This window comes from Xiphophorus hellerii, chromosome 6 (genome assembly GCF_003331165.1).
Source record: "Xiphophorus hellerii strain 12219 chromosome 6, Xiphophorus_hellerii-4.1, whole genome shotgun sequence".
Lineage (NCBI taxonomy): Eukaryota > Metazoa > Chordata > Actinopteri > Cyprinodontiformes > Poeciliidae > Xiphophorus > Xiphophorus hellerii.
This window is the reverse complement of record NC_045677.1, coordinates 19889680-19904458: the sequence shown is the minus strand read 5'-3', so window position 1 is coordinate 19904458 and position 14779 is coordinate 19889680. Positions and strand designations below refer to the sequence as shown.

At 37.5% G+C, this 14779-nt stretch overlaps 1 protein-coding gene across 5 annotated transcripts in view; it reads left to right on the top strand.

Annotated features, from left to right (window-relative positions):
- The window catches only part of pde1cb (phosphodiesterase 1C, calmodulin-dependent b), a 101705-nt gene extending 88495 nt beyond the window's left edge, over positions 1-13210 (top strand). For 4 of the 5 annotated variants that reach the window (XM_032565881.1, XM_032565883.1, XM_032565885.1 and 1 more), the window contains 7 exons: positions 4125-4245; positions 5309-5390; positions 5930-6050; positions 7510-7685; positions 8492-8725; positions 8989-9051; positions 9292-13210. In XM_032565881.1, the coding sequence (XP_032421772.1) occupies positions 4125-4245; positions 5309-5390; positions 5930-6050; positions 7510-7685; positions 8492-8725; positions 8989-9051; positions 9292-9308 (814 nt within the window). In that variant the 3' untranslated portion in view covers positions 9309-13210. The remainder of the gene's footprint in view (positions 1-4124; positions 4246-5308; positions 5391-5929; positions 6051-7509; positions 7686-8491; positions 8726-8988; positions 9052-9291) is intronic. The other variant, XM_032565882.1, reaches the window with a different exon arrangement.
- The last annotated feature ends 1569 nt before the right edge of the window (positions 13211-14779 follow it).

The window sequence follows — 14779 nt, the reverse complement described above, 5'->3', positions numbered from 1 at the left end:
ATGTCACCTCTAAGTGCTCCGGAGGAGTTCCAAGCATGAATTGATTTCTAGAAGCTCTATGAAGCAAATACTGTGTTGCTAATGTTATGGCATGATTTTTGTGCTGACGGTCCTTATTGTTTGAAGATTATTGTGTGGAGTAATCAAGTCTCTGAAACGACCTGTATTATTTCATAAAATTCACTTTGCAAACAAGAGAACAAAAAACAAAAACGCATTTCTGTCTTTTCACAAAAATTTGTATTAACTTCATTCACAAGCATACATAACAATAATGAAGCCTTAAATGAGTGCAGTTAAATTCACTGGAACAATCAGGGGCAGATGTTCTTGAAGTACTGATCCCCTTTTTTCTGCAATGACTAACTCCAAAGAGCAGCATAACACCATTTTTCCTTAGCATCTAATTAGCCTTGCATGCAAGAAAGTAAGTGCAAACAATATTGTTAACAAAGCAACACTTCTTCAGATCATCTAGAACTTCAAGAAGAAAGATTCAGCGGCTGTAGTGAAAGCTTCATGAAAAATGACTGTCAAGGTCTAGGAAATTGTGCTGCCTCCAGTTTATAGCTTGCTCAACTTCAATATTGTTTGTCTGTGAGTGCATCTGAAAGCATCATGATCCAAAGACTTTATGATAGTGATCTTTTTACAAGGGCAGCATAGAAGCTTCTTTTGTTCAATAAAAATACTAAGTTTAGACTAAAAACATGCATAGCAGAGACAGTAGAACAGTAGAAAACTGGGGCAAGGCTACCTCTTTTCACAAGTCCATCCATCCATCCATCCATCCATCCATTTTCTGTACACCCTTAGAGGGGTCGGAAAGGGTGCTGGTGCCTATCTCCAGCTAACGTTCCGGGCTAGAGGCGAGGTTACCCGCGACAGGTCACCAGTCTGTCGCAGGGCAACACAGAGACAGACAGGACAAACAACCATGCATACACACACTCACTCAGGGAGAATTTAGAGAGACCAATTAACCTGACAGTCATATTTTTGGACTGTGGGAGGAAGCCGGAGTACTCGGAGAGAACGCACACATGCACAGGGAGAACATGCAAACTCCATGCAGAAAGACCCCGGGCCAGGAATCGAACCCAGGACCTTCTTGCTGTAAGGCAACATCTCTACCAACAGCTCTGTGCCACTGTGCAGCCTTTTTTCACAAGGGCTGCACAATATTTGCCAATATTTTGGAATGTTAGTAACATCTTTAAAACATCTTTAAAATGACTTTCTGCCTCTATATGGTACTGTTTCTGAACCAATGAGGTGGGCATGATTCTGCCGAACACCAGTGCCACGAATAGAAAATTAGATAAGATTGTTTTCCACTTCTTCCAACAAAGCATACACAAAGTGGGCCTGAAACCTGCCAGCTGTCAAAAAGTAGGCAAATAAAGACAACAAAGAAAAGTCAATACTTGAAATATTCACCGTTTACATAAACTTACTGTATTTGCTGGTAACTCCAATAGAACATATGGAACATTGAACTGACATTAGGGATATATCAGCTCTAACATTGGCATGGGCCTATATCATTTCTAACATGATGATATTGGTGCGATACATAAAACTGAGCTGATATTATCAAACAATATGTATTCCCATCTTGTTGCTATTTGTTTCTGGAGGATGAGTGCAGGAGGTTGGTTGTGTGGTATTTGTTTTGTTGCAGCACAGCACTGTGGGGAGTTTAACTGAAGGACAGAAGCAGTGGTGAAGTCAGTAGTAGTCAAAACAAGTAAAAAAAAAAAAATACATAACATACTGTATAATATATAGGTAAATATCAGTAATTGGCCATAGCAGAAATACGGGTCTGGAAAAAATTAAGAGACCACTTAAAATGTTCAGTTTCACTGATTTTACTTTTTATAGGTATATGTTTGAATAAAATGAACATTGTTCTTTTATTTTATGAACTGCTGACAACATGTCTCTGAAATTCCAAGCAAAACTTTAGTATTTATTTGCAGAAAATGAGAAATGGTCAAAATAGCAAAAATGATGCAGTGCTGTCAGACCTCAAAAAATGCAAAGAACATTTAGAAACAGCAATACTAATGTTTTAACTCAGGAAGAGTTAAAAAATCAATATTTGGTGGAATAATTCAGGAGGTTTTCAATGGGGTTCAGTGCAGTGGTTTCTTAATTTTTTTTCCCAGAGCTGCAATAATATTGCATATCAATATTGGCCCAAATGTTCATATTAGTTCATCCCTACTTTTAATCACTGGTTCTAGTATTTGATTTAACACGGTCAGATGGCACTCCCCAAGAAAATCCCCCTTTAAGTAAGGCAACTCTACAGCATCGTTCTATGAAGCCATGAAATGCTTAAATGTCCTTGACATGCTGACTTGGAGATAACAGTTTCTTTGGTGGTCTTGCTGACTCCTTCCGCTCCCACATACATTCTTTATTTTTGTTTCAAAACCTGAGGATTTTAAGTGCTTTTAAATGTGAGAAGCTTCTCCCATGGTGATGCAGACAGATTCATCCTTGAAATACTGGAGATATCAAAGGATATAATCATCGGCATTGAGCTTGCCTATTTGTCTGCATGAGAGTGGTTGTAGTGGTTTCATCTACAGCTCTGACTCTGTCATAGCAATAAAACTACGGCTGGTCTGGGTTTATATACAGAAGGAAAAAAACGTCTTTGCTTTTATGATGTGGGGTATTAGAGTGGCTGGTCTTTAGCTGTTGTGGGCAGATGAATGAGGTTTTTTTCAGTCACTGTCAGAAGACAGGATGTCTAGAACACAGACTCTGGTACTCTGAAGTTGCACATAGCGATCCTGGAGCTAACATTATCTTTATTTACAGCCTTTTTGTGCTCAGTCATTCCAGCTGCCTCTTCTTCTTTCTGCATGAGAGAGGAAAGTAAAAACGCAAGTTTAAGTTGCTATGTATACTGATATAAATGTTGAATGTGGCTAAGGCTGTGTTAAGGGCAGTGATTGAGGTCTATGGTGACACTAAATGGTGTATTGAAAATCTTTGGTTTCAAGGAGGCTGTGAAGTCTGTGTGTCTAGAGGCATGAGAGAGCAATGCTGCACATCCTTATGAGTTTACCTTCTTTAAAGGAAATTGTTCAAAAATAATTGGTTCTGTCCAGGGTTACCTCAATCTGATCACCCTTCACCTCGAAGCAAGAGATCTTTTTCATCTCTGACCAGACATCCCACATACTGTTCTGCCAATGATTGCTCTCTAGCTTTTCACTGTCAACAACGTTGCACTATCGTTAAGCTTTCTGAGCTCACTCTTCAGTAACTCTCTGTATCTCACCCCCAGATGGCTCTTTTCCTTATGTTCAGCAGCTTTTTCAGATAATGACAATCTAGGGCTTGTTATTGTGGAAGCGCCTCATTGTACTGCTGGGGATTGTGCTTTCCACAGATAATGCAGTTTGTCACATAGTCATGGCATTGATGTCACCACAGTGTCACTCACTGAGTGCGTCCCAGTCAGTGGCCTCATCATAGCATTTTGGAGTTTCTTCAGCTTCCATGACCACCTCCTCACCATTCGTTTGATCACCGGTTGGTGCTGAACAATAGGTGTGTAGGTGAGAATTAAATGATTATGTCTGTGGCTGTTCATATTATTCCATAAAATGAGAGATACAGGAGGATTTTGACCAACAGCTCGAGCTGTTGTACTAATTATAGTGATTTCATCCAATTTAAACAAAAATCTCTTGAGAATATGTTCTGTATAGCTGTCAATTTTTTTTGTCTTTTTATAATTTTTATGTTGTTGTTGAACAAACTTGTTATAAAATAAATCTCAATGCGTGTCATCAGTTTTTTTATTTGCCAATTTTGCCATCACATAATAACTTACAACCCCTGAGCTTAGAGTTCTAACATTTTTTTTTCCACTTAGGCTTTGTCTATGTTTTGTCTGCACAGACTATCATTTAACCAACTGAGCTGTGCTATAGCTTGCTTCCATACTTTTGTCTAACTTTATATTTATGGTTGTTCTCCACCACAAATAAAACATTCAACATTTCTGTATCTTCGAGAGAGAAATGAATAATATAAGTATGACCTTCCATTTTTTAAAAAGATTTGTGTCTGTTTTTCTTTTTCCTCTTTCACAGCATCGACAAGCCTAAGGCTCTCTCCCTACTTCTCCACACAGCTGACATCAGCCATCCAGCCAAAAGTTGGGACCTGCACCACCGATGGACCACTTCTTTGCTTGAGGAGTTCTTCAGACAGGTGAGTGAGTTCTCCTGGCATTTTCGCTGGAAGCTTTGGTAGCTTTTGAAATAAAAATAAATTATCTGTTGATGTCAGTACGATGGTGTTTCTTTTAAACTGGCAGTGTATTAGTTATTTGTTACTAAGACTGATTCAGGAAAATCGGTTGGTTGACTGAAAGATTGTCATACCTTATGCAAAATTTGACAATTGGGTGTTAAATACCCCAGTTTTATCTAAAGAAAATTTAAAAAATGGTTTGGGTTTATGGTAAATGTATATACGCCAAAGGGGCCACAGGGTTTGTTGAACTTCTGACAAGTTATTGGCATACTTGAAAAAACTCCAATCATTTAATCAGCATCACCTAAATGAAGTAGAGAAGTTTTTGAAATGCATGTCAACAAAAGACAGAGGCTATAGAAGTGAGTCTAGATTTCTTTTAATGGCAGATGAAGTAGAGGATTCTACAGCTGATTTATTTTGTCTCTTCTGTTCAAGTTCGAGAATAAAATGATGTTGTTAATGAGTAACTGTTTTAATAAAGAACCTCGGCAGAAGATTCCCTCAGAAAAAAATCTTTATATGTGGGTTATGTATACATAAGTATTATTTAAATAAAGAAACAGACACCATGGAAGTTTAAGATGTACAATATGTCCTATTCAATAAAACAGTAGTCTATGAATTATAAAATATGTATTTGTAAACATTATCGAAAGCGACATAGCAAATGATGCACCAATCCATTCATCAGTTTCTTTGTAAATATTTGTTTTCATTTTCATTCTCATTGTCATCTTGCCTACTTCTAAAAGGCCTTTGTCTCTTGGGATGTGAATCGACAACAAATAGCTTCTCAAAAGAATATTGCCTCTCCATTGCCCATCTAAGTGGTTTGCGACAAACTGGAGGAGAAATTGAAACAGATTTGTGGCCTGAAAAGATATTGGGTGGGGCTCAGACAAATCGGATGTCTAATGGCTTGTCTGTATGCCTATGTGATGTGGGGTATTTTTATTTATTTTTTTGTAGGATCCAATCTAAAGTCCCTTTACTGTTGAAATTGATGTGTTTCTAGGGGGACAAAGAAGCCGAACTAGGCCTGCCGTTCTCTCCACTGTGTGACAGAAAGTCGACGTTGGTTGCACAGTCTCAGATTGGTGAGTGGCTTCTAATATTTTGTTTACTTTTGTTAGGACAAAAACACCAGTTTTTTTTCTTTCTTTCTTCAAAGTAATCTTGAAATAAAGCATATAGTTAGAGCTGAAACAACTAATCAAATTAATCGTGTTGTTTCAGTAGTATTGAAATAATTGTCAACTAATTTAGTAATTGGTTAATCATTCACTGGAGTATGCAGATTAAAAAAGTCCATTTGATAAAAGAACACACTCAGAGCAGTAACTAAACTGAAACAGTCCTCAAGACGCATAGTCTTGGTTCACATGTTCAAATTCTGTAAAAATAATAATAATATTTGTTTAATTAAACGAAATGAATGAAGCATCAGAAAAAAAGAGAACATACATACTCATGAAACAATGCATTCTAGTAAGTTTATGACATTATTTTCAATTTAGATACAATATTGAAGGTATTTGTTGTGGTTTTAACTCTTCCCCATTAATTGTTTTGTATTTGTTTTCTTTCCTGTCACAGCCATACTGACAATAATTCTTCCTGAAATGTTTGTCACTAGGGTTCATAGACTTCATTGTGGTTCCCACCTTCACTGTGCTGACTGACATGATGGAGCGCATTGTCACTCCGCTCATCGATGAGGCCTCCCACTCTGGTCTTTCTACCTTTAGACGCTCAAGGTAAGTTATGAGAGAAATTTCTGGTGAAAATGTTTGTTAAATGCTTTCTTGGTAGTACAGCAAAGCAGAGGGCGTTGTGTATAAATGTGAATAGATTTTAATCCTCCAGGCTATTTAATCAACGATAAAACATTTTTTCTTGTTTTCGAGCCTTCACCTCTCAAATCTTTCTGAGCAACAGCTCTCTAAATTGCATGACTGAACCTCTACAGCTCCTCTGCAACAACAGCATGTCTAATGGAAGTATTGAGAACAGCAGATGAGTCTCCCATGAGTAATCCATTTCTGTGCATGGAAATGTCTCCACCTTTCATCTTGCGGAGCCACACACCTTGAAATTGGCATTTTAGAGACGCTAGTTAAGCTCTGCTCATCAGCCATGATCATGAATGAGCCTTCAAGCTGGCCTGGCTTACATATTTGCCTGAGGAGATACAAAAGGAAGTGATTTTCTCTCCCCTGGTTTAATTTGTTGGCTCGGTACTTTTTCTCCAGTCTCCTTCTATATCAGCTACGTGCAAGGCTGAGAGGTGACACATAAGTAAGGCACAGTTCCCTTAATATTGTGTTTTTAACAAGTGAGCTGCACTGAAAAGGATTGTTTAAAGGAACTTTCCATCTTGGAAAGCACTTTTATTGGATAATAAACCAGTCCTTTAACTGTCTGGCTCTACAGCCATGCTTGGAACTGAACATAAATTTGAGCCCAGTCTTTCTCTTCTACAGCCATCATTACCATTACTCAGTGAGGCTCCAGTTGAAGCAAACAGTGTAAAACTTGCATAGTGCAGCTGTGCTTATAGACTCCTGGGTGTTTACAGCTTTCCTCATGCAGTTTATTGATAGCATTTAACTCTGCCTCAGTAGTCTGTAACTATATTTGCTCTTTCAGTCTTCCTGAGGGTCCGTCCGGAAAGTATTCATAGATTTTCACTTTTTCCACATTTTGTTATGTTACAACCTTATTCCAAATTGTATTAAATTGATCTATTTCCTCAAACTTTTGCACACAAATACCTCATTGTGACAAGGTGGAAACATGTTCTTTAGAGATTTTTGCAAATTTATTAACAATACAAAACCTAGAAATCACATTTATGTCACTATTGAAAGCTAGTTATACAGCACAGAGAGGACACATGAAAAAAACAAAGGGCTCATACACCTTTTACCACTTGTGCTTTATATATTGTAATTTATCCTTTTTCACATTTATTTCCTTCAAGTTATTTGTGAAAATATTAACATCAGTATGAGTTTTATTGTAGATTTAGTACCAAGAAAAATAGGAAATATCATATATCATTAGCAACTTAACTAAAAGGATACAAGTGGTATGCTATTAGTTTACAGTTCAAACAATATCCTGTCATAGATGCCTCTCAGCAGAAACTATGGCTGTCAACTTGTCTTCTTGGAATTTTGCTGTTCATCTTTTATATATTTCTTTTCTTTTCAGTCTAAACAGTATTAGCTCAGATGAAACCAAGAGGCACAGCGTGAAGAGCATGGGATCTGACAGCAGCTCGTCTGGCCAAAGCTCCCTTCTGACGGTGGACATTAAAAACTTCAAGGCCTTGTGGAATGAGGAAGTTTATCAGAACAGGGAAAGATGGAAAGCCCAGGCTACCAAAGGTACAGTTTAACCTTCACAGTTCATCATATGCAGCAAAACATATAAAGCTCTAAAGACTGCAGCATGTCTGATAGTGGGAAAGTTTAGATAGTGGAATATAAAGATGAACTGCTTTTAGCTTGAAGCGAAGTTTAATTTAGTTTTACTCAGATGTTTACCTCTCTCCCGGGCAGACCATTATTTCTCACTTTGTTTTTATTTATTTTTTTCTGCAGCAGGTAGTGTAAACAAACTAAGTTGGCAGATTTTCTAGCGAGCATTGTAAGGTGTTTGGCACTTTTTTGTTTGTTGGCACTAAGAACAAAGTGAAAAGGCTGTGATAATTGCCTGAAAGGAGTAAATCAGCGAAACATTCTGAAACTAATATATGGGCTAAGATGCAAAGGTTTGCTAAGATGGTGAGGCCAACTCAAATGAAATCATTGTATATAGATAGAATCTATGTTCTGAGTCATGTAAGTCTTAGTACTCTTAAGTGTTTAATGTGGAAGAACTGGACAACTTGGTTGTTGAAAATGTTGCACCTCTCATTCGTAAAGCTTTTTCTGCTGGTGAAATGTAAATATGAGCCAAAAGAGGCCCAGTTCTCCTTTTTGAGTGTTGAACAGTAACATTCCCTTGAAAGCAAGTTTTGGCTGCCCTCAAGTGGTCAAAAGTGTAAATGGTTGTTTTAACTTCAGAAGATTTTAAGATCTTGCTTTGTATGGAGTCTGAACCAGAACAAAGCACTTAAATTAAGTCAATATTAGCTGATTGATAGAGGCTCCACCTTGCCAAACAACCTTAATCTCTTATGTGACTCCAGAAGCGGAAGAACGAGCTAAAAAGGAAGCAGAAGAGCGAGCTCAGCAGGAGGAAGCTATGGAACCGCAGGAGGTCCAGACAGAGTCTGCATACCCTGAACAGAAGGAGAACAAATTGGACAGCAAGGTGCCAGAGTCAGCAGAGGTCAGCAGATCACCAGATGGAAACCCAGGGGAACCAAAGCAGGCGAACCCCCCTGAGAACACGTCACACCAGAGTCCCCTGCTGCAGAATGGTACGTCAGCTGAACTTTCCAATTCCACTGGTGACAAAACTTCAACATCGTGATCAGACGTACAAACTGGTTGTGTGTTAAAAGATGCACAGGTCTCAGATTTCATGGCAATTTTCCAAACTCCCATTTTTGTGAAGCTTTTACCTTTTTTAAAGAACCACAATTAACAGCATTTAAAACATTCCTTTTGACCGTTCTGGGAATCTTGCATTTTACATATATATGTCAGTGTAATAAGTAAAACTGGTATTTTGGATTTTCAGGTGAGTTGTCAGAGGGGGGTGAATCTCCTGATGGTGAAGAAAACAAGAACAAAGGAATGAGTGGTGGGTTTAAAGTGACAATTATGAATTATTGACAGAATGCCAAAGTGGCTGTCATAAAGATCTAATAAAACATTCAAAGAAAAACAGATGTTTATGTGCCTGAAGGCATGAACGAGATACAAAATAAAATATCTAGACCGCAAAATAGGGTGTCGTCGCAATGATTGATATACAAATGATGAATTTGGTAAAACTTGTTTTCAAAATTTCTAAAGTATGTATCCTGTTGCATCCAAACAGAGGCAGTGATGGAATAACAGAGAAGAGGAGCATCATGGCTACACTGATTCTGCCCTGTTGCTGTTTAAAGGTTGAAGTTGGACTCTGCTGCCCTCTACAGACGACTGAAAAACTGACACCTTTGCTTCCTTTTTGTTTATGTCTTTGCATTTCAACAGCTTCTATCACATGTATAATGTTTTCGCCATTTATAAACAGTAAGGTGCATTATTCTTTCTTTCCTGCTTTTTTTTAAATAATAATAATAATAATAAAATAATAATGAAGAGGTTTATTTCCATCCAGTGGCTATTACAGTGTCACCACTGGCAAACTAGTTTGTTTTTGTGGTAGTTTGGGCAGTGTTCTTTTATTTTCCTTTTTATTGCATTTTTTAACTCAACTCTTGTAGCTGTTTTAAAAGTCCCACTTCCACATTCTGGATACATCTATATTAGATTTATTTGTTGGGAGATGGGAGTTAAGAGATTTGTTGCGACTTACTACCACATATGCAGAATAGATGCATATCTAGAGGGACTTCTACAACGCCTATACTGCATGTAGATTATATGTCTGTACAGTAATTTGAGATTCTTGCCATAGGTCTTCAGCACTACTGTTTTATTACCAAGTACTCCTTAAATAAATCTAGACTAACTTAGAAAACAATTTTCCTTTGAGTGCTCCTTATGGTTGCTAAAGCCACAAAGAGAAAATATTTTGTGTGTTTACTTTCTTTAACTTTTTTGCAATTAAATGCATTTGTATTCTTTACAGCCAGGTGCAAATTGTTTTATTTTTTCCTATGTTTTTCTTTTCTGTACATATTTAAATGTTTATTAATGGTTGAATATGGAACAGAAATCCATCAGCCGTCCAGTGAGGGAAATATTTTTGAGATAAAATGTAAGATATTTGTGGAAAAAAATAAAAGTCCAAAAATTAGAAAGCAGCTTTTTGCAATTTTAACATATCACACGCGCAGATGCATTCAAGTTTTTTTTTGGTTTTTTTTGTAAATACAATGTTTTTGTTCATCTTTTTGAAAACATATTTGTTTTGCATTAATTTCCTGTACAATTTATGCACTATTTCTGTCTAATATTGTCACATTGTGTGTTTACTTGATGCCTTCTGATGTGTTTTGAAGCTGTAGCAAGAGCTCAACATTGTTGCTAAAACTTTTTTCAGTGTTCATTTTTGCTTTTATTCCACAGAGCAGTTTTGTCCAAACAGCTTCCCCTTCTTGGTCGCTGGTGTGACATTCAATCAGCGTGTTTACAGTGTGCCCATACGCCACTTAGGCTGCCGAAACTTTCACGCTTCTGCGACGCATCTGAGGCGTATCTGTCCAAAGCGTGTCTGCTTCTCTTTGCCAGGATTTCAAGGCCTGTAATGTTGTATATAAAAAATGTACTTATTGCGCACTTTGCATATGTACCATATTGGACATGTGGGTCAGTTTTCACTTTATGCAGTGCCTAGCAAAGGTATTTATGATTTGTATAAGGTTTCCACTTTATGTCGTGTTGGAACCACAAACATTTATTTGTTTTATTTGGATTTGTTGTGACAGAGTAATGCATAGCGGTGAAGAAAACAATTTTTCAACGTTTTCTTCATATATTTGTATCTGAAAACTGGGCACATAAATCCTGCCCTGAATTACCATTTTGTACAGCCATTATTGGCTGCTATTACAGCAACTCACTAAGAGTAAATCAAGAGCATTTGCCTTGTGTTTAACTTAACTCATGTACTCATCACCTCTGACTAGCTTCCTTTTCGCTGCTGAGCAGAAGCAGGATGCTGCCCTCTCCATTTGTCACATTGGAGATGCTGTTTTCATGGTGAAGATAGCATGAAGGCCAAATATATATATATATTTTTTTTTCCCAACGTGTTTTAGGCAAAGTAAAACTGCTGCTGTTATGGCTTCCTTTATGATGATGGATTCTGTGAATGCTCTGTGAGATGTTACAAACTTTTATGTCTTTTATATCCCAGCCCTGCTTTAAATTTCCCCACGACTTCATCACAAGCCTTTCAACTACATCCCTTGGTCTATGAGACCCTCATAGAAGAGCTGGATTTGTACTGAAAATAAATTACACACGGATTGACTCTAATTAGGCCACTTTCTGAAGGCAGTTGTTTGCACTGGGGTTTCAGTCATTTTCTTCCCACTTCAAAAATAATGCTCTATATCATATAAAATTCCTTTATAATACATTGAAGTTTGTGGTTGTAACACAACAAAATGTGAAAAAGTTTAAGTCGGTACCTTTGTAATGCACTGTGCTCAGCACATTAATTTGCAGAAAAGAAAATACACATCTGGGCAGTATTTGCTAAGTGATGGATGTTATTTTCCTTAAACCTCAAAGTTTTTTTCTATGAAATTTACCACATATATTGTGTGAAGTTTAAGCTTTAGAAGGTACCTGTGTATATTATATTGTACCACATAGTTATATCCAAACATTTGAGAGGATTGAACATTTAAAGAAATTATGAAAACATATATCAAAAGTGAGGGAAAGATTGTTTTTGTATCCATGTTGTTTTTTATAACCAGCTTCTGATGGGTTAGAGCAGTTTCTCATGCACTGAAACCATATGCTACTTTCCATCGAAAAGATGCAGTCAGTGGTTAGCAAGCCAGCTGGCTGAATGTGTGCCTCTATCTGTACTTTCCATGTCACAAGTAACACCTGTAAACGTGTTCAGTGATGTCGTTAAAACCTGCGCTGATCCCGGTGCAGCTGAACCGCTAGTCGAGTTCTCCTTACAATTTTTCACACTTAGGATTCAGCCGAGACTATTTTGTTTTTAAAGATTAATGTTGCAGGATATAGTATTTTTAAAGCTAGATATTGCGCTATATTTTGCTCACTTTCATTCAGAGAAGTCTATTTTATAGCTAGGCGGTGTGGCGTAGTGTCCGTTTTTCAGTTTTATTCTACTGTTTTAGCCTTTTTATCAGTCCTTTTGTTTTATCTATTGTCTCCCCTGTGTGTTTGTCTACCTTGTTTTTCTTCACCAGCGCTGAAGTCAGAAAAAGAAAAATTTAAACTGTTAATGTAACGTGCAACAATCTTTAAATATTAGAAATAAAAACATAATTGTAATAGGCTGCCTGACACTTGGTAAAGCAGAATATATTTTCTGGACCAAGAGACCAACACATGTACAGACTTGTAGTTTTTGCTCTATGTTCTTCTAGCTACTGTGATAGCCTATAATATATAAACATTTAACAGGACATTATACCGACCACCATAGGAACAGAGCTGTATTGCTGATCTGTAAAGACTTCTTAATATGGTGTTTTGTTCAGGTTACAATCAGTCTGTTTAATGCTTTGTTTCCCTGTTTTGTCTCTCTGTAACGACTGATCTCAGCAACCAGTGATCTAATGACTGAGAATAGATGGATGTAATGCGTGGATGGGTGTGTGTGTGTGTGTGCTGCAAAAATACTTAACGTGCATTTCTGATGATCTCACTGTGACCTGCTCTGTCAATGAGTGTGATTAGATGAGTGGCTGTGAGAGAAAGAGGATTAAACAAAGAGATGCAGTGGACTGCGTAAATCTGACCTAACAACCCATTTAAGATACAACAGTGATGGGTTTTAGATAACCCAATTGGCTGACGACGTTGATCTGTTTTGGTTCATAAAACTGTAGCAACACAATAATCATAATTGAAGATCACAGCTGCAACATGCTAGCTTACAGAAGTTGATGAATTGTTTTAAAAGCTGGTAATAATTCTCCTCTGCCTCTCTTCTGTGGACAGAATGAAGAGAAGCGTGTGAGTGTGAGTGCACGTGCATGTGTGTGTCACTGTCCCATGCTGGCCAGGCGGCCGTGTGTGCCACCATGCTCTGTGACTGCACAGCCGTATCAATAAATCTGAACTCAAAGGGCTCAGATCATGTGTGCCTGTCTTCATTTCTGCACCTCTACCCTAGAATCTAAAAGTGAGATATTTTAAATTGTATTCAACTTCTAGTCCGTTAATAGAATGGATGCACATAACACTAAACAAAAATGCCTAAGCTGTAATTATGTAGGCTTTTCCTGGTATCACTACCTGTTCACAATAATGAGAATTTCACTGAAAAGTAATTGTTTTCAGTATATTAATTCAAAACCCAAATAGCTTTATTACAGAAACTGGTGAGTTTTCAGAGTTTATGACACTATGTCACACTTGAAATGATCAGTTTATGTGATTTCACTCTTTATAGGTATATGAGTAAAATGAACATTGTTATTTTATTCTATGAACTACTGACATGTCTCCAAAATTCCAAGCAAACATTTAGTTTTTATTTGCAGAAAATGAGAAATGGTCAAAATCACAAAAAAGATGCAGTGCTTTCAGACCTCAAATAGCTCAAAGAAAACAAGTTCATATTGATTTAGAAACAACAATACTGTACTAATGTTTTAACTCAGAAAGAGTTCAGAAATCAATATGTGGTGGAATAACCATGAGGTTTTCAATGGGGTTCAGTGCAGTGGGCTATTTGTTTTGCAGAGCTGTATTTATACACCAATGTCTCCTACAACTAATAATGAGGAGGATGTCGAGCAAGGTTAGAAAATCTCTAAAACTCAGTGAGAGATTGTGCTACTAGAACACATGTGTCAAACTCAAGGCCCAGGGGCCAAATCTGGCCCACCATAGCTTTTTATGTGGCCCTTTACAGGTGTCAAGTAGTCCCTCCAATTTTTCACAAATCTGAAAAATTCATACAAAATCAACAGCTCCCCACATTTCTTTTCCTGATTGTCTGAAAACATTGGGTTTCAGTGACTGCTGCCTCAACCTGACTTGATGTCAAGCTATAGTCCATGACCGATACGGCGAGTAATAAAAGTTACATTTAGCATCATATATTAGCAAAAAAAAAACAAATAAAAAAACACAAACATTCACAAAATCCTGGATGGACTGGTCAGTGTGAAAAGATGTTCAATATTTAATTTTAAGAAACTGACACAAACAGCCATTCACTGATATTTTAACAGCTTAGTGGGTTTTATACATTCTGGCACAACCGGCCCTTTAAGAACATTCAGGTTTTTGATACGGCCCAAAATGAAAATGAGTTAACTAGAACAAAGCATGTGTCCACTAGATGTCTCTGTTAGACTTTAAATCTCATTGAAACATCTGAGGTATCACAGCTCTCATCCTCAGGGGGCCTGTGGCGGTAAAAAGAAAGAAAGATCAACCAACTTGATATATACCATGTCAATCCCCAAGACAGTCTACATGGTATAACTCTTTATTCGTTGTGCAGGCAACTCCACAAACATTAGACACAGAGCGCATATTTATCACTAGCAGCATGCATATTCATGGGCAGGTTGATGGAGCTCAGAGAAGGTTTTCGTATGACTTCTCAGCACAGCGCTGAGTGCCGGAGCAGAAGGCGAATGTTAATTCAATTATATGGCAGCTGTTCCTCGGTGCCTATGGCCACTGTG